This window comes from Colias philodice, chromosome 20, assembly GCF_061535455.1.
Source record: "Colias philodice isolate Cphi_HAF_F1 chromosome 20, ilColPhil1 Martin Lab GWU primary, whole genome shotgun sequence".
In the NCBI taxonomy this organism is placed as follows: Eukaryota; Metazoa; Arthropoda; class Insecta; order Lepidoptera; family Pieridae; genus Colias; species Colias philodice.
In genome coordinates, this window is record NC_143105.1 from 7,176,685 (window position 1) to 7,203,874 (window position 27,190).

Consider the following 27,190-nt stretch of genomic DNA (forward strand, 5'->3'; position numbering starts at 1 on the left):
AACAATTAGCGTATAATGAGGCGACTTCAGCAAAAAGCACAAATATCTATAATGATATTCCGTGTAATGATTACACAACCCTAATGGAACGGAATCCACGAGAACGGAACGCTGGAACAAAAGGGACGTAGCTCTACCTTCCTATACACAAACACGCTTAAATACACCTTAATTATAGAGCAATAAAGTCGAAATTTCAAATTGTGTCACGAATCCATACGAATTATGAAGTATCCCTGTAGTTTTGAGTCAGTGCCGCGCGGGGCGCCACTGACGACGGTGGGCGTCGCGACGCTCCTGTAAGCGCGCATAAAATATAAAAATGTAACAACCAAATCCTTCTAGTCAAATGTACCTAATGTGAATGTAGAATCGACGATACAGTGACCATTGTATGATTATTGTAAACTATGTACCTAATAGTGTTTCCATGTGTTTTCGACATGGCGTCTCGTGCGATACGCTTTCGTTATTAGGAAATTTCACCTTGGAATTTGGGGATAATTATAATTACCCCAATTAGATTGAGACTGAAATTCAAGGGATATTATCGATTTTATTATGTATCGAATTGAATTGCGTTGTTTTTAAATGTATATATATCACAGATTTGATTGTACCGCCTACCGGTATTGAACTATATATCTATTCAGTAAAGTAAGAGACAAAAAAATAGGCGTATGTCTTTATAAAACGATATTCCAAGGATATTTGATAATTTTTAAGCATTTTAAGTTAAGATCAGTGGAAACACAATTTCATTTCATTCAATGCATAAAGTTCATATACACCTAATAATTATTATTATTAATACAAAAAAGAGTACTTATTAAATAGCAATTAAGTATCATAATTTTAACATTTTACTAGATTTTATACAAGCTATTGTTACACTGAAATGGCAAAATGGCAAAATAGATCATTCCATAGAACTATATTCATCATTAATCGAATGGCCATATATAAAACATAAACATGTAGGATAATACACAGCTTTGCGATTTAAATATATTTTGGTTAAAAGCACAGCGATTTTTAACATAAATTATTATGAAAGATCAAACGTACCCTCCCAATTTCAAGCGTTCCTGAATACTCCTTAAAGCATAACGTAAACGCTTTTGAAGGATTAACTGTATTTTTTACACGAAATTGTACTTTTTATTGCTTTTATGTTTGATATAGTATTCTTTATAATAGAAGCAGCAAAATGGCATTAATTTATATGTATGTATTTTTACAATTTTAACGTCTACAAGTAAATTATACTGTAGTTGTTCTTTTACATGAACTTTTTAATAAATCACGTAGGTATACTCGTATAAGACTCAAAAAGTATTATTATAATAATTAATTAAAATATAGTATACTAACCAAGTATTAATAAGGTGATATATAGGCTTTTGTTTTACTAGATTGATAGGATACGAGAAACCATAGACTACAGAGCACAAAGAGGTTCAATTCTGAAGTCCTAAATTGGGTGAGGACGTATGCATTTAAATCACTGAATTAGTTTGCATAGACAAACTTGTATGCGAATTTCTGAAATCAAAACTATATGGACCACACTATTCTGAAAGGGCTTGTTATTAGTTCAGAATTTCAATTTAATAAAACATCACATACGCACACAAAATGGAGAAGAGTGTTCTTCTGTTGTTTTTAGAAACTGCCCTTTTCAATTGGGAATAATCCAAAAAATTAAATTCTTAATAACTGTCTTCAGTTTACAAAACCTGGTTAATGAACTAGCCTCCATGATTTATCCTACAAACCCTAAAAAGGTAGCTTCGTAGGCTTTGTAAGGCGTATCTATTGAGGAGACCTACCTCAGTAGGTTAAATTCTAGGTTTTAAAATAATGCAATTTGTAAAACATCTCGTTGCTAGAATAGTTCTTACTCTAAAGTCTAAGCCAAGTATTAAAACGATATTACTTACTAGAAGTACATCAATATACCAACACCAAATTAATGATACCAAATTAAAACACATCGGAATATTCTTTAAATACACTCTTGCAGATTTATTTGAATCGATGTTATAAATGAATTTAGAACCAGATCGTTAAATACATAGTTTTTATTGAGGAGAAGTAGCTAAAAACTATGCTGATTAGAAATAAGAATGAAAACGGTTTTACACGACGAGTTTAGCACTGGACTATTTCCTTAGACATGAATTTGAGTAGATACATCTACTACTATATCATGTCTTAGCCTGAGCTCGAGGTTCCATCTACTAACTTAATACAACATATTGTAAAAGCAAAAGTTCTTGAATACAATTTTATTTGCTCTTTCACAAAGTAGCTGTTGGGATCTAGATTTTGGATCATAGATGCTAGTCTTGAGTGCTTGGACTTAAGTATCGAACACAAAGCGAGCGAAGGCACGGCCTATTGTAATACATATGAGCTTTTGGGAATGTTGTGCGTGAACCTTCAATGATAGTTTAGACCGTAGGTACTATCAAAAACTCCGTCTATAGACTGGTCTTAATGTTATAGTCAAACCCCGAAGCTCGGGCACTCTTAGGTTGGACTGGACAAAACCTTAGGCATAATGAATTTGTCAAAAGCCCAAATAAATGTAATATTTCGGCCTTTTACATAACACTTTTCGTCAGTCGTTGTCTAGCTGAGGCGTCTTATGCGCGTGCGATGCCTATGTTGCGTGGAATTCAAATGTATTTCGAGGATTGCCCTATGACTTTTGCCAAACCTCAGTTAAACCAGTCCTTCCACGAAGAGATTGTTCGGGATTTGACTATAACAGATACAAACTATAATTCATAATTCAGCTTTTATAACCTAATCAATGTAGAACTACCCGCAAATCTCCTTAATTGAGCTGAAAATGTTTTATGTACTTTATTATCAGATAATGTATGAAAATATTAAACTCCTAAAATAAAGGGAATTAAGATACAGTCACGTCTCATAAAACATCGTTAATTTGACATTAACACTGATCGGACTTGAAATATAAACTACTGTTTACGAAATTATTTAGCGCGTGATACAAATTGTTGAAATTAATTTCATTTAAGGCATGTTTGGGTTTTTTTTGTAAGTTAATAAATAGTTTAGACCTTTTTTGGGCATTACTAGCGTAATTAAACTGCAGTTATAATTGAAAATTAGGCCGGCAAAACAATCGCAAGTTTACCTAACGTTGCAATTGCTATGGGCGGCCGTGATCACCTTCATCAGTACCTACACCCCCGCTCCTTGGTCGGTTGTATTTAAAAAAAAATGAAGATTATTGTTGTGAAATAACTTGAAAATGGTCCAAAGTTTAGTACAAAGTCTTACTATGTGTGAACATCCAGTTATTTTTTTTATTCGTTCTTTCATTGCACTATCAAATACATAATTATTGAACAAGGATTTTGTTTGAGCGATGGTTTGTCGTTGTATGTGTGATTAATTCAAATGGCATACATAAATGAATTACTCTAATAAAGCTTATTCTTGCAGAAATATCTAGATTCAAGCATCTATCAGGCAGAGTTGCCTATACCTTATTCCGGTTCAACAAACTGTCTGTTCATTGAATTTCATGTAATGTTACTGATTTATAATATGTATTATGTATCCTACTAATATTATAAATGCGAAAATTTGTGAGGATGTGTGTGTGTGTGTGTTTGTTAATCTTTCACGCAAATACTACTGAACCGATTACAATGAAATTTAGCACACATATAGAAAGTAGATTGGATTGACGCATAGGATAGGTTTTATCTCGGAAATCCCACGGGAACGGGAACTATGCGGGTTTTTCTTTGAAAATGCGGGCGAAGCCGCGGGCGGAAAGCTAGTCTATTATAATAATTCTACCGTTATACAATCCATTCTATCATACTTTTATGTCTGATTCAATGTATGTATGTTTTATTCATCGTTAATTGTAAACAACCTCAGTGTGACCATAAAAGATATTTCAGTCCGGCCTTGTTCCTTTGATTCCATCAATACTTGTCTTTTGTAATGTTTACATTATAATCATCGGTTCGGAATTCGGATTTTGGCTTCCGCTACGCTTCCTGTATCGTGGCCTTGGTTTGCGTTCTGAAACGTTTTGTAACCTGTGGTGTGTTAGTTTATGTCGTCTGTGGTAGGTTTTTGTTATCATCTATACTAATAGACCGGGAGATACTGACACAAAATTTCGAGTCATTTGTAACAGGATGGCGGTTCTACAGGGGTCTTAGTACGCAATGACTAAAAGAAAAACGATGGTGTGAACACTGGTACCGGCGGTTTAGTCGCGTGGGCGTTAGTCGAACTCGTCGTAAAAATAGCGAAAGTCAAACGATTTGTAACACAAAAATTTTAGAATTTACCGATAGCCCATAAAAAAGAAGTAGGCGGTAGTGTCATGCCATACTTTTCCGGTGTGACTTACAGCCCGCCATACCGACGCAAATGTGTTGATTTAAAAAAAAACAATTCAACCATTTGTACCAGGCTAACTTTTGCACAGGTAACCATCTTCGTCTAGCCATTTACGAAAATCACCATACCATACTTTTCGGACGATTCCAAATGGTCGCCATACCGCCGAAAATCTGCAAATTTTTTTTTTTTCGCCAAACTTTTTTTACCAGTATTGCATTTGGATTTTTGGAGAGTATTTGATAAAATGTGACCATTATTATATTTGCCATACTTCTAGTAGGGGGAAAAAGTGCTGCCATACTTCATAAATAAATTTATTATTAATTTATAGAAGTGAAGATTTCTACCACCTAGATCTTTGAAATTTTGTATTTATATTTGTTGAACCTCAAACTTATAGGAAAGATTAATGCCATACTGTTACAAATCGTTCAAAATACGAATAAAATCATACAATAAAAAAAAATCTTATACACATTCGCCACCTCCCACAGGTATGGCATTATCACACTTCTATTTATAATCATTCAGGAGTTGTTGAAAAAAAAATTTAGTGTGTTACAAATGGTTCGGCGAAAAAAAAAATTTGCAGATTTTCGGCGGTATGGCGACCATTTTGAATCGTCCGAAAAGTATGGCATGGCGATTTTTGTAAATGGCTGCACGACGATGGTTACCTGTGCAAAAGTTAGCCTGGTACAAATGGTTGAATTGTTTTTTTTAAATCAACACATTCGCGTCGGTATGGCGGGCTGTAAGTCACACCGGAAAAGTATGGCATAACACTACCGCCTACTTCTTTTTTATGGGCTATCGGTAAATTCTAAAATTTTTGTGTTACAAATCGTTTGACTTCGCTATTTTTCCGACTAGTTCGACTAACGCCCACGCGACTAAGCCGCCGGTACCAGCGTTCACATCATCGTTTTTCTTTTTGTCATTGCGTACTAAGACCCCTGTAGAACCGCCATCCTGTTACAAATGACTCGAAATTTTGTGTCAGTATCTCCCGGTCTATAAACATTATAAAGCTGAAGAGTTTGTTTGTTTGTTTGAACGCGCTAATCTCAGGAACTACTGGTCCGATTTGAAAAATTATTTCGGTGTTAGATAGCCCATATATCGAGGAAGGCTATATGTAATCACGCTAAGATCAATAGGAGCGGAGCATTGTGGATGAATCCGCGGAGCACAGCTAGTAATTTATGTACAGGCAATTAAATGTTTGGATACATATTTCTAGTTTTGAAAAATTTCTTTTTCTGCATGTTTTGGGATATGCATTATTCAATTACGTTTACTTATATGATTTTCAGGGTTTGATATCTCATTTGACTATTTAGTATACGAAAGATAAATGTCTGTATTTAGTTGTGGTTCTTCCAAATGAGGTTTATACCAAAATACGAAGTATGTTATTTCTATTTGTGTTTCTAACAAACTGAAAACAAAATCAACTACCTATATCGTACATCTGTTTGTTTGTACTATATTGTTGTACTAATGTCTAATACCAAATACACCAGTCATGGTAGTGGATTATGGATTTATGGCTTATACTTCCATAGAAGATCTTTGTCACTACATTGAGAACGATATGATACAGCCTGACGATGATATTTTATTTATATTTAGTTACCACCACCATACCAGAACAAATAGGCTTACTATTTGTTCTAGAAAAGTATAGTACATTCGCTAACTGCGCATACAATATTAGTAAGTTAAGAACAGAACCGGTAACGACCGACAAAGGACGTCCTGAGCAGTGAGACTACAGTGTCGGGTTACACCGCGTGGGTGACCATGCGGGTTGTTAACTTGGGACTTTTAGAAAGCTTTATGTTTTGTGATTAAAATGAGCATACAATTAGGATATGTTTAATTTTGTTACCTAGAGTGTTTCAAATATACAACATTTTCATGAAATTGATTTATTTATTTATTTATTTATTTATTTATTCATACTTTATTGCTCTGACAAAGCTTAACTGGGAACTTAATCTAATTATAAATTAAAACAAATGGCGGCCTTATCGCTAAATAGCGATTTCTTCCAGACAACCAGACGTACGAAAGGATATTAATTAAAACTTCATTTTAACGCAATTCTCCAATGTGAAACGTTTACACACTAAAATTTTACCTCGTTATCGACGTATTTGATATTTGTAGTACGACATATTTGATAATATACCCACGTAAATTTCTACATTTAACATTAACTTAGACATACGGAAGCACTCTAAATGCCTGTAAGTGAGTAAATTACCATCGGATCTGGTGATAGGCGAGTGTGGAACGAGTCCTATAGTGTCGGGTTACTGCGTGGGTTGCTAGAGAAACCATTCAGTGTGTTTCATTTCTAACTCAAATTTTAATTCAACTAGACTCTCTTTAGAAGCGCTTTTGAATTGTTTTAAGCATAATTTAATATTTACACAATTACACCGGTGTGAAAGCATGTGTGAGTTACTTTGTACTTCTAACTCCTGAAGCCTACATGCCTTTAAACTTTAGATTACCAAAATAAAACGCACTCATTTCACTAGTTCCACTTTAGTTCAATTTTTTAATTAATATTTGTTTATAAAAACATTATCTGAGTTATAAATGAGTGCTAAGGTTTTTAAATGTTTGAAAGTATAGTAGATATTTAGCATAACGTTATTCATTTGTATTTAATGAGGACAGTTTATCTTGTTGGACATCTATAATCGTTCAAGATTCACGTATCATTTAGGAGTTTTTTTTATTCGATAAGATTGAATTAATATATCGATAATATTTATCAAAACTGTCATTATTATACTTGATTATAAAAATAATTTGAAACAGTCCCACAATTACCCAAACGTATGGTCACAGTCCGTCTCGCTATGAGTTAAAGCCAACTGAGCCATGTAATATACCGCGTAATGTTTCGCTCATTTTCCGAGCTAGATAAGTACACTTATACTAATTTTTACGGTAAACCAGGCAAAATGTTCAACTTTTATTAACAACCCTTTAGAGTATGGGAACGCTTTTATTCGGTTTGTCATACGAAATGTTCATTTGTATGTTGAAATTCATGCCGCGAAAATTAAATATGTATGTGTATGCGAGTTTGCTTGGAGTTAAAAGTTCATTTTAGTGGGAGTGGGAGTACACAAGAAAACTGGTTGCAAGCATTATACGTCTATATCCTGCTGTGAAAATTCACCTGTACCTATAAGGATTAAGGCTGTTGATCAACTTCTAAAATACTAATGAATTATTATACAAATGATATTATATCGTTGACGCGTATATTTATTTATTTATTCTTCACTTTATAGGAAATACAAAATGAAGACGACACAAAATAAAAGGTACAAGTATAGATCGAAAAGAGATCGAACGTTTTGTATGGGCATTTTGACGTTATAATAAATTCAATATGGCGTTCTGAAGTTCGCATAATTTCGCACTTTTTAAGCTGTGGGTTACATTTTGTATCATCTTTGCCATTTCAGTTTTAATAAATATTATTTCCTTGTATTATATGTGATTTCCAAATGTTTTACTGAATGACTAGAATTTTAACTTGGAATCTCATTTTATATATTCATCCCAGGTTTAAAACGTATTTTATACGTCAAATTTAACCCCGGGGAATAATTCCTCTCGTTTAACGATTCAAATTGCCTGGAGATTAATGATCATTGTTTTTAACCTTTTCTACATAAAGTATGTTATTCACGGAATTAATGATAATATGACAATATTAAAAACATGGTTTTTTAACGACTTCAAAAAAAGGAGGTTCTCAATTCGACCGGTATATTTTTTTTTTATTTGTATTGAGGGAAAAGGCAATAATACTGTAGTTAATTAAACTATTGTTTGTTTTTACAATTACTTTATAAGAAGACATGAACAGACTATATGTAAGGACTCAGTTTCCACTAATCTTAACTAATCGTTTACAAAATAAACAAAAAGTGTTAAGGCTCTTCCTGTATCCTAAATCTTTATCTTTATTTCACGTACAGTATCTTAATAAACTTAAAAAGTGAAATCAAACCAAATAAAACCAAAGCACTTGAAGTGTAACATTCCAAAGAGTAACCAAAGAGTAAAATGAACAATGAGACGCGATGGCCTGCGCCTGCGTTTGAGCGGCACCTTCTCCGGTAGCCTGTCTGTGCACGGCTCGGAGTCTGATGATGATACCAAAGCCAGGAAGACGAGGAGCGGCCCTGAGGAGGACAATATGTTGCCGCTAGCTATCACCTCGGCTACTGTAAGTACGGTTTATCTTTCGACGTGTAAGAAGCAGTTGTAATAATGGGTAGTGAAACTGTATTTATTCGAATTGATTGATTGATTAAACTCATGAGTATTTGAAGCGGATGCCTTCAAAGTTCAAATACTAGTTAAATATTGTTGTTACGTTTATTACGCAACTATAAAACCTATCTTCAACCAGAAGAAAATTAATTATATTAAATTATCAAGGAACTAGGAGTCAAGTAACAAGAGCCGATTCCTTTGAGTGTGAATTCTACACAATTGAAAAAAAAGACAAAATATTTTGACCTTTAAATATGTAATATGTATAAATATGCGCAATAAACTTCATAACAAATAGGGTTAATAAAATTTGACATTGTATTGGAGGCACCACCTCGGTAAAAGCTCTCAATTTGAATACGCTCAGCCTTAAACGAAGAAAACCGACTTACGTTGCTATAATTGTATTTGGTAAGGTAAAAAAAAATATAATTGTACTGAACATGGTTTAACTTAAGATAGTAATATTATAATGGAAGGGAAAATAAAGTTACTTATATACGCTTATTCCAAGATACAATGCATTTTTCAATATTTTTTAATTTTCATTTCTACTAAGATGTGGTTATTACGACTAGGATCTTTAAAACAGTTAAAATGTAATATAAAAGACAGCATTAAAAAAGTTTTCATCAAAAAAGTATATCCAACGCTATTAACACGAAAGTGTAGTTTCTCGTAAAATAACAATTATTTTGAGATCAAATGCCACGTCATAACAAGGATTGCTCTTATTGTAGCACCGTAAAGTATGTCATAATAACAATATTATTTGGTTTAAAGGATTTGTTCCGCTTTTATGATGTTTAATGTTTATGAACAACAAAGTTTAGTGTTTTTGACCTATATTGTAAGAACTAGCTTTAAGCTAAAGATGGCCGATTGGTAAGGGAAATTTATCCCAATAAATAAATTATTTCTCGGGACCCTGATAAACAGTAAAAGGCTGCAGTTTAACTTTGGTGCAAACCGAATTTTGACAAATCACTCACACGTATTTTATTAACTCTCAACTTTATGCTTTATTCCTGTATATAAACAAGTGCCAAATTCGTCTGTAGACAGAAGATAGACGGCTTCTTCTATTTGTGACGTCATACAATAACAAAGTTGCCATCATCTTCATACACGTATTGTTTTTCATAACCTTACATTTCTAACGCACAAAGTGCACTTCTAGGCTTAAAGCTCAGCCACGGTAAATAACAAAACGATAAGAGATGAATTATTTATTTTTGTTACACATATTTCACAATTTATAGGATTTTTTTTTTTAGATACTGGAAGGTCGGGTTGTTCCTAAAATGAAAATTAATACGTAGCTACGATATGCTGGCTATTTTCATTTTCATGTTTTCAAACCTATGATTATCACTAGCTTACTAGAAATTATAAGCTTGCTGTTAAAATCCACAATATGATTCGTCATCTAATTTTCTCCTGCTACGTATTACACTACAATTAGAGATTTTAGATTCAGATTTACTCGCATTCTTTTATTGCTACCAAATACTTTCTTAAATTTTAATTACCAGTAGTAAATATAAATAAATTCGCTGTTCCTACCAGCCATACCACAATGCACTTACCGCCGGTGTACATGATCACACCCTGAGTGGAGTTTGTGGCTTAAGGGCTGATAGGGTTGCCACATAACAATAATTATAATTAATTAATATTACTATTATTTTTAATACATATTTTTGCAGTATATAACATAACAAGTTGTCACAACGCACTCTTGTTTCGAATTAAAGGGCTTAAATACATAAATATTTATTTATTTAACACTTTATTGTGCAATAAACCAGGTACATAAAATAACAATCTTAATATCTTAATCTTAATACTATTATAAAGGCGAAAGTTTGTATGGATGTATGGATGTATGGATGTTTGTTACTCTTTCACGTAAAAACTACTGAACCGATTACAATGAAATTTAGCACACATATAGAGGGTAACTTGGATTAACACATAGGATAGGTTTTATCCCGGAAATCCCACGGGAACGGGAACTATGCGGGTTTTCCTTTGAAAACGCGGGCGAAGCCGCGGGCGAAAATCTAGTTTACAATAAACAAAAGCACAAAGGGCGGCCTTATCACTATGCAGTGATTTCTGCCAGGCAATATTTACATTACGTACTAACATACTTTTGTATTTGTAGGACTAGGAACGTAATTTAAAGCACAAGCGGCCCTCGCTTTTTAAGTTAAAAATTGAAATCTAACACCTTGTTATTGAAAGAATTGTACTTATATTTTTTCATATTTTAATTATGTTAGGTAGTGAAGTTTGAAACTGATAAGCTATGATGCGTTTTTCTTATAATTTCATCCCTTTAAAATACCTTATCATATTGCATCTTAAAAAGCTCCCTATGCGACAGCCCTGAACCAGAAGTATGGAAAAGCCTCTTATTTCCCTTCAGCCATAATCCTAAAACAATAGAATTACTCTCAAACTTGTATTATTTTATCGTATTGCAACACCGTTCAGTTACTTTCTCTAATTTCTGTTGACTTATTACTTTGTAAGTTAGCCTGTTTTAATATTGGAAAGAAAAGAGAAAGAAAGGTTACTAAGTTGAAGGTGACTTTCTTACTACTTTGACTTTTTTTACTTTTATTGTGAATTAGTCGTTAAAAATTGTACTGTCAAATTGAATTTGCGCTTTACGACAACCTCAGTTATTAATTCAACACAGAATTAACATATGGTATTTATTATGATTAGTCTATCGTATATTATATAGCAAGAAAGGTTATACAAATTTTATATCATTATCAATCGAGGATATCAACAAACATTAAAAAAAATCATTTACTTACAAATAAGCTTAATTAAAAAAGCTCAAATAACACAAAAAGACTTATATTTTTTAAATTCTAAACAAATACCGTTCACTTATTTAAACCCACAAAGGATAATAAAATTCTGAACAGAAAAATCTCCACCTCAAGCATTTCTTTGTAAAATATTCGTCAAAAACTGCTCGAGCTTTCATGTGCAGTACATTCTAGAAAGATTATACGACAAACTCTTTTCATGGCTTAAGTATGAAATTAAACAGATTTATGGGTAAACTTTTTCTTTTTTTTGATGTGGGATAGGTTATTATATAAATCAGCATATTTTTTTTATATTCATATAAAACTCCTTATGACCAATGCTATAAGGAATCTTTCCTCTAAAGGAGTAAGTACTGCATATACCCTCAAATTAGCTAAATTAGAATTTATTTCACTTCGTTATATAAATTAAACATTACCTTGTTAGGATCAGTCATTATACGATAAGATGATGAATCTCAAATACTTGATTATAAAACCATCAAAATATAAATAATGAAGCTATGAGATGAGAACTACCGTCTTTTATCTTCAAATAACCGTCTCTTGATCAGCTCCAATCTTCATTTTTTTGTATTATGACAGAGCAAGCAAAGGGCTTGGCTTGGGCTACCTGATGTTAAGAAGTCACCACCGCCCATAAACACTTGTAACACCGGCACCGCTAGCGTTACAGATGCTTTGCCTGCCTCTTAATGACATCTATGCTCTTTTCTTGAAGGCCGCAATGTCGTAGTTGTTCGGGAACACCGCAGGATGACCACAGATCATATAGCAAAATTAATAAAGTGATTTTTGTTATTGTAAAACGATTACCTATTCATATTTCTCAATTGTATGTAAGCTTTTACATAAGGAAAATCAAAAATAGGTCAATCATTTCTATATATTGCATCATCTCACGAGGTGAATGTATTGCAACAATTTTCCTTTATTATTTTCAGTCTGGATATACCCAGTTTCAAAAGCGGCTTAAATCAAATGCAAAATATAATAAAAACCAAGTGAGAATTGAGTTATGTGATATTTGATTTTATATTTCACTCAGTCAATGTATTTGGAAGGAAATCCCAATAACAATATGTTAGATGGCTATTTGTAAGAATATTTATAATTTTCATGATTATTTTTACGAATGTGTGTTTGTTTGTTCGTTTATCCTGATGAACCAATTCAAAATCGACAGCCTGTATGTCGATAAGTCGTCTGTAAGAACTCTTATCGCTATTAAGTGAACAATTAATAAAACTTCAGAGCTTCTTTTATGAACTTGAAAGCTTGAAGATATTAAATCATACAAAAAAATGTTAAGATTAAGTTTAAGTATTTTGTTACAATTAACTAATCATCGTAAGCACAACTAAATTATAATATGTAGAACATTATTTTAACGTCAATTTAAACCGATCAAAACAACCAAAATAAAATACCACACATAAAAAGGCATATTGAAATGTCTATAATCATACGCTATGTTATTCAGTAGCCGACTGTTGTAATAATTGATGATATATCGATCCGAACAGTACAGATAGCATAAAAACCAGATTCTCACGATAACGCATGTTTATCTATATGATAGTGTTTATTAAAACAATCTCATTAATGTTACGAAACTTGGGAATTATTTACACGAATATAGGACGATGGTTAGGTGAAATATTTGTTTGTAGGTATAGCGGGCAGTTTTTTTTTTTCTATAAGTTTATTGCTATTTATTAAACCGAATTATGTGGATAAAATATGATTTGAGCATCTAATATCTAATATCTAATATTCTAATATATATTATAAAGGCGAAAGTTTGTAAGGATGTATGCATGGATGTATGGATGTTTGTTACTCTTTCACGTAAAAACTACTGAACCGATTACAATGAAATTTAGCACACATATAGAGGGTAACTTGGATTAACACATAGGATAGTTTTTATTCCGGAAATCCCACGGGAACGGGAACTATGCGGGTTTTCCTTTGCAAACGCGGGCGAAGCCGCGGGCGGAAATCTAGTTTATTAATATATTTATGTATGTATGAAATTTGACACAGCTAGATGAAAGTCTGGATACTCATAATCTGGATACTCTTACAACATAGGCTTTTAACCCAGGTTTATTCGCAGTTTAACTTTAGTTTACTAGGGATAATGTAATGATAATGTCTTTGGGATACATTTGAACAACGAGATAATGTTGCAACTAATGCTTTAATATCTCGACCTACCTATATCATAGACTTTAAAAATAACTATTGGATCTAAAAATATAGGTAGACATTTATATGTAAGTACAAATATACAAATGCATTTCAGAGTTACTGGGAAGTAGGCTATATGTATTTGTTCCTTATGTTACAAAGAGAAATATAAATAGAAAAGAAGAAAATGAATGGTTCATATAATACTGTAAATGTCTTATGTAACACGTATTCTATTTCAAAGGGCAAAGGTAAGGAATTGTTATCACAGATTTTAAAACTGATATATATCATAGAGATTTCTTATCTGTAATATATTTTTAATAGATTTTATATATTACATTTTAAACTATTCGGTATTGAAGAGAAAGGAGAAAGGTAGCGTGATTGACGTTTTGTTGTGGCTAGAAGAGATTTCTTGTGATAAAAGAAATTTCCCATAGGTTTTGATAACACATACCTATATATATGTATATTTACAGTAAATAATTCGTCAATTATTCGTAAGGTACTTTTAGTGCGTGTTTTCAACCTCTTTAAGGGTGTGTTATCTATACTAATATTATAAAGAGGAAAAGTTTGTAAGTATGTATGTATGTATGTATGTATGTATGGTTTTCACGCAAAAACTACTGGACCGATTTCAAAAATTCTTTCACCATTAGAAAGCTGCATCTTTACTGAGCAACATAGGCTATATTGCATTTTCAAAAAAATTAGAGATCCTTACCAAAAATGCAATAATGTAAGCCAAGGTGTAAAAAAATCCTCAATAAAACTTCTGTCATCGCGTGCGCTGCGGAATCTATTGAAGATAGAACAAAAAAATGTTCTACGGTATTATAGAATGGATCAATATCTACAAGAAAGTCCGCGATACCATATGTCCATCTTCAGTAGTTATGTTACTACAACAACTTTTTTACGTTTTCAAAGTAAATAGAAGTGCCGACAGTAATCAAACCATGTTATCCATACACATATATTAATCCTTATCCCATTAAATGATGTTTTATTATAGACTGTTTCAATACCAGCAAAATACTTTTTAAATGAAAAGAATTGGATATTCCATTCAAAAGATATAACGAATTTTTAAAAGTGTCAATCTACAGAAAATAGTAGGTATACTGTTCGAGCAGGCCGTAGTGCGGGGGTCACGGACGCGGAGGAATTCTACCAATATGCGTCTTGACGGAACACAGTTGGGTTTTGGTCGGTAGGAATCCGACATAACCCACGGCCCTTCCCCCGGAGGCCGTGGGTATCTATGAAAGATTTCCCCACTAAAACAAAAAAAAAGGCCGTAGTGCGGGACGGGGTAAAGGTGATTTTCATGTGATTAAAAATTAAACCTATAGTCCGACCTATAGTAGACTTTTCACTGTAACGGTATCGCTATCTATGCGGGTGAAACCGCAGGGCATTGCTAGTAAATAAATAATAATAAGGGCCCCCGTCGTACGGTGTAAGTAGTTTACGTTAGGTAAATATGCAGTTAGAATGAGTTTTTTTACCATGTTTAGATATTTTGAAAGTATTTAACACCTATGCGTTAATTTTTTATTAAATAAATTAACCTACATTATACATATTTGAACTCTAATTACAGAAGATAATATTGACTGAACAATTCAGCGAAAGGAAATAATTATTTTATTAACATAGTTGATATATAACGAGAAATTGAAAAATTCCACAGTGCAGCAGATAAAATGTGAAAATGGTTTAATGCTAGACTGGCATTGAGTATTTAGAAAATAGTGAAGTACTATAATTATTCTAGACTTTCTCAATGAATGAGTGAGCATAATGCAAACAATTACTGTTATTACTCTAAATAGTTTCCCGTTTCTGCAGTTGTTTAACATTGAAAGTGTTTAAATTGAAGAGCATAAGTGGTTAGGATCAGATTTTAGTGAAACTAAAAACGAGAGACTGTAAGGAAATCTCTTATATATAAAATTCTCGTGTCACAATGTTAGTCTGCATACTCGTCCGAAACGGGTGGACCGATTCTCATGAAATTTTCTCTGCATATCGGGTAAGTCTGAGAATCGGCCAACATCTATTTTTCATATGTACCACGGGCGAAGCCGGGGCGGACCGCTAGTGATTTATAATACATCGCACGATATGTCTAATGTCACTTGTTTCGTACTATGTACCTATCTGATGTTAGGTAGGTGTAACGGTTGATTTTCGGCCGTTTTTTTCGATATTTCCACTGGATATATTAAATGCTGGACATATTAACTTTTATTTAAATACACATCCCTTTCAACTCCAATATTTTTGTTCAAGTTGGAAGCCTGTGAGCTACCCCTCTTTTTTACGATACCACAGATATTTAAGAACATGCAACAATACTTAAATATCAAACAATATTTGAGCAAGTTATCTTGACTTAAAGCATTTACGACGGAAATGAAACGCTTCAGCAAAATCAATACTCAGCTTTCAGATTATAAACTTGCTTCGAGACAAGTCGATTATGGCTGTACTATTTTACGAACTAGGTTCTAGTAAACTGTTATTAGTCTGTAGTGGAATCTTATACTGAATTAAGTTTAAACTGATACTTTAACTATATGTTATAATTGATTTGAAAATAAAAAACTATTTATTTAAGAAATTAGTTCAAACTATCCTTATAAATGGTATTTTAAACATATTTAATCATCATAGTTACGCTAACTATATAGAAACAAGAAAGTTATTTTACTTTAGGTAATAAATAATAATCAACTTTCACATTCATTATATAAAAATAATAAAATGACCTTTGACAGATAGCTAGTCAGACATCGCTGATTTTCTTCCTTATCGAATATCGAAATAATATTAATTTCATAACTATGTATTATCGAATTTATCTACTGAGTACATCAAAGAAGTCATTTTGTTTGTATTGTAATAGTTTAATAATTAAGAACATAATAATTAAATAGGTATGTACTATGTACCTACTTACATATTTTTACAAACATTTTTAGTTAGTAGAGAATTTACTATAGATCGAGATTATTTTCGCGATTTACAATCGTTTTACATAATAGTTCTTACTCACATTACTACAATGAAAAGAATGTTACTTATGTCATTTATTATATTAATTTAATTAACTTGTGCTAATTTTAAGCCACTAATGGCTTTAACTTCTTGACGCCGTCTGGGCTTATCCGCGAGACAAATCGAATTTGTTACTTTACCGACTGATCTAAAAGATGTAATGTTTTTTTTAATACTTATACAATTATTCCACTACGTAAAGGCACTTTTAATTTTAAATACTAAAAATATTTGCACAAGATATCAGTCGATTGTTCTGTATAGGGAGATATAAATTTAAAAAAAGTATAAATGAATGAATGAATGAATGAAAAATACTTTATTGTACACCTTATAGAATACATTTTACAAACTTAAAAAATTAACTTAATAAATATGTTTTCTGAATGAAATATTTGAAATATGTCTTTTTTTTCACAGGACACGCGAACACACGTGGTCGTGGAGTTGTATGAGACAGAAAAATCGTACGTGGAGGCTTTGGAAATATTAGTTAAGGTAAAGTATATAAAATACCAATATATCATTATGTATATAAAACCTAAGAAAATAAAAGAAATTCGATTGCTAAGGTAAACCATAGACGCGAATAAAAATATTCTCTGCTCTACATCATTGAATTTATTCTATTCTTTATAATTTTTTTCAATACTTTTTTAAGGTACATAATATATTGTAAGGTGTGTAGGTATTATAGATAACGCAAACTTTAACATATCAAACTCTAGTATTGAAGATAAAGGTTCAAAATCAAGAGTACCTCTAAACTGTGTAAGAAAATACACTTTAGAAGGCCAAGAAAACTTGCAGCTTTGTACCAAAACAGCCTTTGTGCATACTTTCATTCCAAATCACCATCCTCATAATAATTTCCATAAAATTATGACCTACTCGGAACCGCATTTATTATAAATACGAAAATTATATTTCAGCCTGTCTGACTGTCCGGTGGTTGACAAATTAATTATATTTATCGGGACGATGAAATTGTAGGCCTTCCGGGTTCTTGATATAACTTGTATTTAATTTAAGTGTTTACGGTTAATTATAATTATATGCTTTTATGATTTAATTGAAATTTGAATAATTTTTAATGAGAGGTATTAGAGGTAACTATTGGTTTATTCTTTGTGTATATTAACATAGGATTTTTTTTTGTATTTGGGCTCTATTGATTATATAGGTAATAATTTCTCAATTGTGTAGGTATTATTTTATACCATTTTCTGTTAACTAATATTCTAAGTATTTTAAATAGTGATAACGCCGATAGCCGAACTTACGCATTTAAAAAAATACGAAGAAATATTATCAAAAATATTTGCATTGTATTGTGTTATTCCTTCGTTCGTGAAGTGATGGAATCAAAACATTTATTATAATAATATCATTATTCATTAGGCCCTGCGCAGACGACAGACTATCCGTGACGCACTTTTTAGTCTGTGAAAATAGAACCTATGAAATTATATGCAGTAACGCACACGACGCGCAAAAAGTCCGGCGCACAAAAAATCCGTGTTTCGGGCAGATCGCACCGCGCCGCGGCGCGCCGCTCCGCACAAAAAGTGTGTGAAAAGAATTGAACGTTTGCTTCAACGCGCGCTAACGCAGACGGCGCACACTTTAGTCGGCAATCTGCATTTGCTAGGGGTGGACGTAATTATCTATTTCTTTTTCTTTTACTGTACTTCATGTACAAAATAATACTTCGCGATCTCTGCACGATTTCCATAGCGTCTACGTCCCTACAGCTCTGCCGACAAAATGATCGAAGATGTGCGTCGTGTGCGTTGAGTCTGTGAAAAATCCGCGACCGACTTTTTGCGCGCCATGCAGACTTTTTGTACGCCGCAGACTCGATCGCACAAAAAGTGTGCCGTCTGCGCAGGGCCTTATAAATTACATTCCAAAGATACCAATTGCATTTCACTTAGAAACGCAATATTACCCACAATGTGACATTGCAAATACTATCTACCACTGACCACTATTCACAACCCTAAATACTACATAGATTTCCCTCTTTAACACTTCCATCGAACACAGCGCTTATCCATTCTCAGTCGTTCAACAGTTAAAACCGGGTTACAGCACTAAAGCTGCTGGCAAGATCAATTCAACGCACAATCGTCGACGCAGCGCTTTGACAGCTTAATAAGAATGGTTGTCGTTCTGAATACAGCGCTTAATTTGCTAGAAAGTAACGTTGATTTAAACCCATTTTAATGTAGGAAATTGTTGACGTTCAGAAATTACACGATTCGAAAATGATTTTGATTGTCGCTTTACTGTAAGGCTCAGTTTACACTTTACAGTATTTGTCGAAGCGTATCATTTATAGTAAAATATATAGCTGAATAAATATAACTGTGTATTTGATAATTATTCGTGATGAGTTTCAATTTGAACAGTGTATTTACTCTTTGTGGAGTAGTGTGGTATCATAAAATTGGCTTGAATTAATTAATGTTTGAGTTTGAATTTTTAGCATAAATTTGAGAATGGTATACAAAATTTTGACTACCTAATGTATAGGTACGCACGCAATCCATCTTAAATTTCGTCGGTATCCTCTCACCTTCTTAGAAATGTGTGAAAAAAATAAAGGGTACAAATTAATAATGGACAGCAAATCAATACATTACTTATAGCCACACCGAACATAATCGAAGAATCGAGAACAAAAATTATTTAGATTTTTGTTGTTCTTACGTTACTAATTTATTGAAATAGGAAGTATTTGCTAAAAGACGTAGATTTTATATCTGTACCTTGATGCAACGGTCTACGAAGTTAGTCTTAAAAAATAAATAGATAGTTGTTACTTTTTTATATCGTCTTTTCTTTAAAAAAAAGTACAATAGAAATAGCTTTTCTGAGGTGTTGTAGATTAAAATTACTTCAAACCTCTCGGGAGTATTGTTTAAAACGTAATACTATTCTCTTGACGGTTAAAAATTTAATGTAAGTTATTTTTAGCATTTCATTTCGTTTCAAACGAAAACTTTTATAAACTTTGCTTACAGAAATAGCGAGATAAAAATAAAGTCCCATAAGTTTTCTCGTATTTGTGAAAGTTTGCAATATTTTTTGTATACTAAATTAATATTTTTATCTGATAGAAGAAACATATATACTTATCTAAAAAAATGTGTGCGTGTACTAGTGTACACACGTAAGAAGTGAAAATATGCAACTTTACAGAAATACGTCGAATCACGCGTGGTAGGGATAAGAAAAAGATGGCGCGTAACGGAAAAATGTCACGCGTAACGAAAAAATGTTACACTAAATTTTTTTCCAACCCCGATAAAGAGGTTTCACTTCAATATAAAATGAAAATATAACCCCTGTTACGCGGTTAATATCAATTTTTACTGGTTTAAAAATTCTGATGAAATAGATTAGACAGCATAATAATTGATGCTACATAAATAATTATACATTAATATTAAACTCAACCTTACATAATTCATATAGGTCTTACAGCATTTAATGTATCGACAAAATAGGTTTCACTTGACATACAAATTTTTCGTATTCTGTAAATAGGTATCTTTTCTTCCCACACTAAAAAAACCATTAATAACCCATTTTAATTTTAATTACAGAAATACCTCCACCCGCTCAAAAGCCCCGAAAACGCTGGTCTCCTGGACGCCTTCGTGGTGGACGAGATCTTCTACCAAGTGCCAGCTATCCTGAACGTGCACCAGGAGTTTCTGGAGAAGCTCAGGAGGAGGCTGGAGCAATGGGACCTGCAGCAGAGGGTTGGGGATGTGTTCGTGGATGTGGTGAGCTTTTTTGGTTGTGTTATGGTCTGCTAGGGAGTTCATACTTCAATTTAGTAGGAATATAAACTCATCATGATATATATAAATTAATTAGATACCAAGTGTGTTGCTAAGCGTAACTCGCGAAAAGCTCGATCAATGCGGGTAGTTTTGTTTAACGTTTTTGTTAAATATAAGAAGGTTTAAATGGAGTGAAAATACGAAAAATACCTAAAAGGCTAAACAACGTAGCCGTAGTTGTAGATATAAAGTTGTTTTTATTTATTACTATGGTACCTACATACAAATTAAAATACAGAATTTTTTTTACAATAATGTTGTTAAGTATGCCGTGGTTTATATTTCTTATTCGTCGTCATATTCGTAACTAAATATTTAAGGAATTCTAAATTAATGTAACAAAACATGGCACGAATTACACGTGTGAAAGTTGCGGTTTAACCTATTTAAGATGGAATGAATATTTATCTATTAGGCTCCTCATTAAATATACTCTGCAACATGTATTTATGATGATAATTATTATTATAAACTAGCTGGATCTTCCGGCTTTACTCGCTTCGTATTTGGATAAAAAGTATCCTATGTTCTTTTCTAGACCACTTCTGTACCAAACATACAGATCCGATCACCTGTTTTTGCCTGACAGAGTAACAAACATCTATAATACATGCTTATTTTCAATATTTAGTTTTATAGCATTCAAATTCATCAAAATATCTAATCGATATTGTATTTCTTGTTTATAATATAAGTAGGATATCAGTAGGAATTGAATTTACTGTTATTTCATATTTTAAGATTAACTAAAACATTTTCAGTTTACAAAACCCACCGTGATGGACACCTACATGTCCTTTATAAGCAACCTAAAAAAAGCGAAAGAAACGATCAAGACAGCAGCCTCTTCCCGCCCGGCTTTCGCCAAGTTCCTGGACGCAATGGCCAGGGACCATAAGGGCAAACTATCTTTGGATAATCTGCTGATTAAACCGGTACAGAAGTTCCCGAGCTATAAACTGCTGATTCAACGGCTGATCAAACATACAGGTAACTGTTTTTGAAAGGCATGGTGCATCTGGAGGCAATGAAGTCTAAGCATGAAGTTAGGGGTCCTCTGTCAGCATATATCTCATAGTTTTGTAACTAAGCACTTATTAATACATACTTGTTGACTATGGGATTATGTATATAGGTATTTTTCATTTTTGTTGTAACGCTTATATAAGCGTGGATATTCATATTTATTTATTTATTTATTAGAAAACAAAAATTCACATTTATTTAAAACAATTTTGCGATGCGAAACCTTACGAGGTTTGTAGCAACGCTCACAGTCGCATAAACACCGTTTGTTATTCGCAAGGAAGACAAAAGATGTGACTACATAAACCGGTTCCTTATCTATTCATGACATACAAATACAGGGTGTTCATTACAATGTTGTTTTTTATGTTTATTTTATTGTTTTAATTAATTCGAGAAAATATCTTTTGTATATTATTTTGTAGTTTTTAATATTAACATCCTTCTTGACTTTTTGTGGCATAGAATTAAGTATAGTGGGTAATAAGAAATTAGCCGTACGCTTCCCATAAAGATTGTGTACTTTAGGAATAATTAATTTATTATTAGTTATTTGTCTGGTAGCAAACTGATGCGAAATGGGATTTTGAAAGTTTATGTTATGAAATTGTTCTATGAGAAAAATCTTTTGAAACATTTGTCTTATTGGCAGTACATTACAATAGCTGAATAGTTCGAGAGGTTTATCTTTAAACTTGTTTTTAATATTAATAGGTACAATTTTTTTTATTAGTCTTAGTTGTAAATTTGTGATTCTATCAATGTAAGTATTAAATGTACGTCCATAACTTGTGATACCGTATTGTATTATTGATTCTGCCAATGATCTATAGATACCGAGAAGAATTTTGTATGGTACTTTATTTCTGATGATATATAATTTTGAGAGTATGGCCCTAAGTTTATCACACAGATAGTCTATATGATGGTTCCAATTAAATCTGTTATCAACAATCAGTCCTAAGTAAGTATAATAAGGCACTTGGTCCACACATTCACACGAGCAGTCCGGGTTATAATATGTACCTTTGTGAAGACATACGTGATTGTGTGCCGTGATTTTAAAATTATTAAAGTTTTTCAAATGACTCGAGTGTACATGTACTATTTTTGTTTTCTTAACATTTATGACAAGACCCGCATCGTGCGACCACATTAGGATACGCGTAAAATCTTCCTGTAACTGTTGAGCTGCAGTATTAATATTTTTGTCTGAGGCTATTAGACAGGTGTCATCAGCATATTGATAGATAGAACAGTGGTTGATGACATGTTCCATATCATTTACATACGCCAAGTACAATAAAGGTCCTAACACCGAGCCCTGTGCTGTACCCTCGGTGATGGTCATTTCATTGCTCATTTCATCGCCTACTTTAACACGAAATTTTCTATTAGCAAGATAATCTTTAAACCATCCCAGAAGAGGTCCACGGATACCGGAGTTGTCTAGTTTGTGTATAAGAGTGTCATGCCTGAGTGTATCGAATGCCCTACTATAATCGATAAATAATAGCAGTACATGTTTTTTATTATCGAGACATGAGTTTACTTCATCTGTAAATTTTGACAAAAGTTGTGAAGTTGACTTACACGGTTGAAATCCAAATTGAGAGACAGATAAAATTTTATTTTCGGCATAGAAATTCTGCATTTGTTCGGCTATAAATTTTTCCACGATTTTGTCTAATACCGGAAGAATGGTAATCGGGCGATAGTTTTCATACTCACTTCGCGTACCCTTTTTGTGAATAGGTCGGATTATTCCAGTTTTTAACTCTAAAGGATATTTAGCATTAACAATAGATGCATTAATAAATTTAACTGTAATATCTACGATTTTAGTGCATATATTTTTTATGTCAATACATCGAATGTTGTCGAATCCGGGAGCTTTATTGATATTAAGTTTTTTAATTATATTACATACTTTATCTCTGTTAGCTTTTTTAAGTAGCATTGATTTATTTTGTGGATAATAATAATCATTTTCACATAATAGACGCTTATTGCATTTAGGAATGATTTTTTTAATACTATAATAAAATTCTTGTGCAAAATTATTAGCAATTGTTTTAATGTCTATGTTATTTTTATATATGAATATCCAAAAATAAACAAGTATGTATTGGTAAAATGGAAAACTTTCGAAATAAACGCGAAATTTTAATTTCCTGTCCTTTGTATAATTCGTTCGCGAAATGATTTATACAGGTATATTAATAATAATTCCTTTGAACCTATTAGATGAATAATATTTATTTAAACGGGGTCAATGTTCCGTCTTTGTTTTCGTGTGATGTGAAAAATATAGGTGTTGTTTATTAAGGCCATTTCTTTCAATGTGGTTTTTATAATTATGGCGTCCTAGATTTTCATAATTAACAAATCATCATATTAATTATACCAATATAATAATAAACAGTAAAGTTCTACTAGATCTAGAACTATGAGACAGGCTGTAGAGTGTAGATCTACTATATAAAAATAAGTCGGGTTTTCCTTCCTGACGCTATAACTCCAGAACGCACGAAACGATTTCCACGGTTTTGCATTCGTTGGAAAGGTCGCGGGCTCCGTGAGGTTTATAGCAAAGAAAAGGTGTTTCTGGTGGCGAAACGGAGTTCGCCTGGTTTGCTAGTAGTAAATAAAAACATAATTTATATATATTAAATGTGATAAAATTATACGTACCATTGGGCACTACCAATACAGAAAATGAAGAAACTTATCATCAGGTTTATTCTTTCTATTACTTTATTTACCTCGGTTATGATGATGATGATTTGATATTATCACGGCGATGACAATGTATTAAAAGTCTTATTTTGTAACTTATCATTTAAACCACTTTCAGATCAGTCACACCCCGACCACAAACTCCTCCTCGACGCTCAAAAGGAGATCCACAATCTCCTCGAACTAATCAATTGCACGGAACGGGAGAGTTTAGAACTAGAAATGCAGCAGCAAACCCTACGAGATCTGGAACAAATGATCGAAGGGCTGTCCAACTTTGTGACGTCAGAGAGGACGTTTATACGACACGAGACCGTGACGATGCCGTCTGCGCAGGGCACGATAAAAGATCGTGCACTGTTCCTGTTTAGTGATACACTACTGATTACTAGTGTTAAACGCCGCACGGGGACTATAAAGAAACCCATTCCGTAAGTCTGTGATAATTTTTTAACATACATAAGTGATATAACATGGTCGATTATTTACGTGGAAACTGTCGTCGATGGCTTTATTAATTAAGAAAGAAAGAGAGAAATTAAACAATAAATTATTTTTTTTGTAATAGATTGATCATAGATTAAAAAATAATTTTTTTTTTTTGCTTCCAGAACATACCAAAGTAGCATAGCGAGCCAGATGGAAGGCAACAAATACAAGCTTCTGATGAGAATTAATTTGGCTGATCTCGAAATTGTTAAATGTGAGTAAGCTTTCATAGTAATAAGAATGTTATCAATTAATGCATAATATTACTCCATACATATTTGCATATTTCGGACTACAGTGTGTTTCATTATTGTTATTATGTGAGCCACAGATCGTCCATTCTTGTGTTATTAAGTAACACTTCCATCGACCAAAGCTTTTGCATTATGATATAATTATATCTATATTAATATTATAAAGCTGAAGACTTTGTTTGATTGTTCGTTTGTTTGTTTGAACGCGCTTATCTCGGGAACTACTGGTCCGATTTGAAAAATTCTTTAATTGAGGTAGCCAATTTTTTGAGGAACGCTATAGGCTATATATCATCACGCTAAGACCGACAGGAGCGGAGCCACGCGGGTGAAACCGCGCGGCACAGCTAGTAATAAATAAAATAAGATTCAATGGAAATATATCTTGTGTAGGAAATTACTTGTGGTAGAGTCAACGATATTTTATAAAAGATCGTTTTTTTTTAATCTTACTTAATACCCCACAATATAAAATAGCACCATTTCATTAATTTTCACTATCATTCCAGCCAAAGACGAAAACCTGCGTCGCATCATGCACGAAGTCGAGACCCTCTCAGAGGACGCGAACACGCTGACACAAATATCGGAACACGTGGCGCGTCTGCACGCAGCGCACGGCCCGCTCGAGGAGATCGTGCGGGAGATGCTGTGTAATGTGCTGAGACAGCTCTCTGAGAGACACAGCAGTGATACACAGCTGTGTTATATGGAGATTAGCGTTAATACTTCGTAAGTTTATGTTAACCAACTTTGCTGAAATAAGGAAAGTGTTTTTAATGTGTCAGGATTATTTGTGAGAGACAGTGGTGATACACAGCTGTGTTATATGGAGATCAGTATCAATACTTCGTAAGTTGGCTTTATTCTACGTCAAAAATGAGGGTAGTATGTTAAAAGTGCGTGTATGTAGGAGATTGTACGAGAGATGCTGTGTAATGTGCTTAGACAGCTCTCTGAGAGACACAGTAGTGATACACAACTGTGGAATATGGAGATCAGCGGTCAATACTTCGTAAGTTGATGTAAAACAGCTTGTAGGATATTTTCTGAAGGCAATGTGCAGTGTGCTAATACAACTATGTGAGCGTCACATTATAAATAGCCACACGAGCATTGATATTGGCCTAGTAATTTGACATGAGGGTAGTATTTTTTGAGGATCACAAGGACTCACAAGTTTTGAATGTATGAGTTAAAATAAAATAATGCTTGAATTATATTTTCTGTAGCGACACCTCGTTTTGAATCGAAATCTTTTCGTTACAGACCATAATTATTATACAACTTTCCGCATTCATCGGGGCCTTAACGGCCGGTCAATTGAGTAGAATGGTCGAGGATCCTCCCTTTTTCGATGGAGGAATTCCACCTTGCTTCCTCCACATTTTTCTGATAATTATTATATTCTTATCTTTATTACTTTAACATGCCTTTCTATGTTGCAGCAGTGGTTCAGAAAATCTGACCATCATCTTTCCTAAAACCGAGAAGAGGAGCAATTGGGAGGAACTTATCAACGAGACCAAACAAAAACTAAGTAAGATTTTTACTATTTAGACTAATTATATAACCATCATTTATATATGATTATTCAATATATAAGATTATTAAATATATGATATATAATTTATTAAATATATAAGTTTTGAGATTCGTATATATATATTTGGAATTAAACATTGCAAAATTAAATTCAATTGAGAGTCTATGAAATACTCTATACGTAGCAGAACGCAGTAACAGTGTGAAATATCTGTGAACAATACAAGCAACAAAAAAAGCGTGTGTAGCGAGCACACGTGTCAGAAGTGAAACTTCTTTGGCAAAATTCAAAGATACCAAAATCCTTGTCTTACTCCATGACGTGAATACATTGCCAGGAAATTTTACTCTCAACGCGCTTAAAACTCATAAAAAAAAAGACGGGTTGCACTCCGGGAGTGCCGGCAGAAGTGAAAACTTGATTATTAACGTT

The 27,190-nt window shown here is 32.9% G+C and overlaps 1 protein-coding gene across 5 annotated transcripts in view; it reads left to right on the forward strand.

Annotated features, from left to right (window-relative positions):
• LOC149479547 (rho guanine nucleotide exchange factor 17) overlaps positions 1–27,190 on the forward strand; it is a 108,706-nt gene that overhangs the window by 72,877 nt on the left and 8,639 nt on the right. For 4 of the 5 annotated variants that reach the window (XM_089708034.1, XM_089708033.1, XM_089708031.1 and 1 more), the window contains exons 4-10: positions 17,268–17,345; positions 20,462–20,644; positions 21,466–21,694; positions 24,588–24,900; positions 25,081–25,172; positions 25,722–25,944; positions 26,661–26,752. In XM_089708034.1, coding sequence (XP_089564160.1) covers positions 17,268–17,345; positions 20,462–20,644; positions 21,466–21,694; positions 24,588–24,900; positions 25,081–25,172; positions 25,722–25,944; positions 26,661–26,752 — 1,210 coding nt within the window. The remainder of the gene's footprint in view (positions 1–17,267; positions 17,346–20,461; positions 20,645–21,465; positions 21,695–24,587; positions 24,901–25,080; positions 25,173–25,721; positions 25,945–26,660; positions 26,753–27,190) is intronic. The other variant, XM_089708032.1, reaches the window with a different exon arrangement.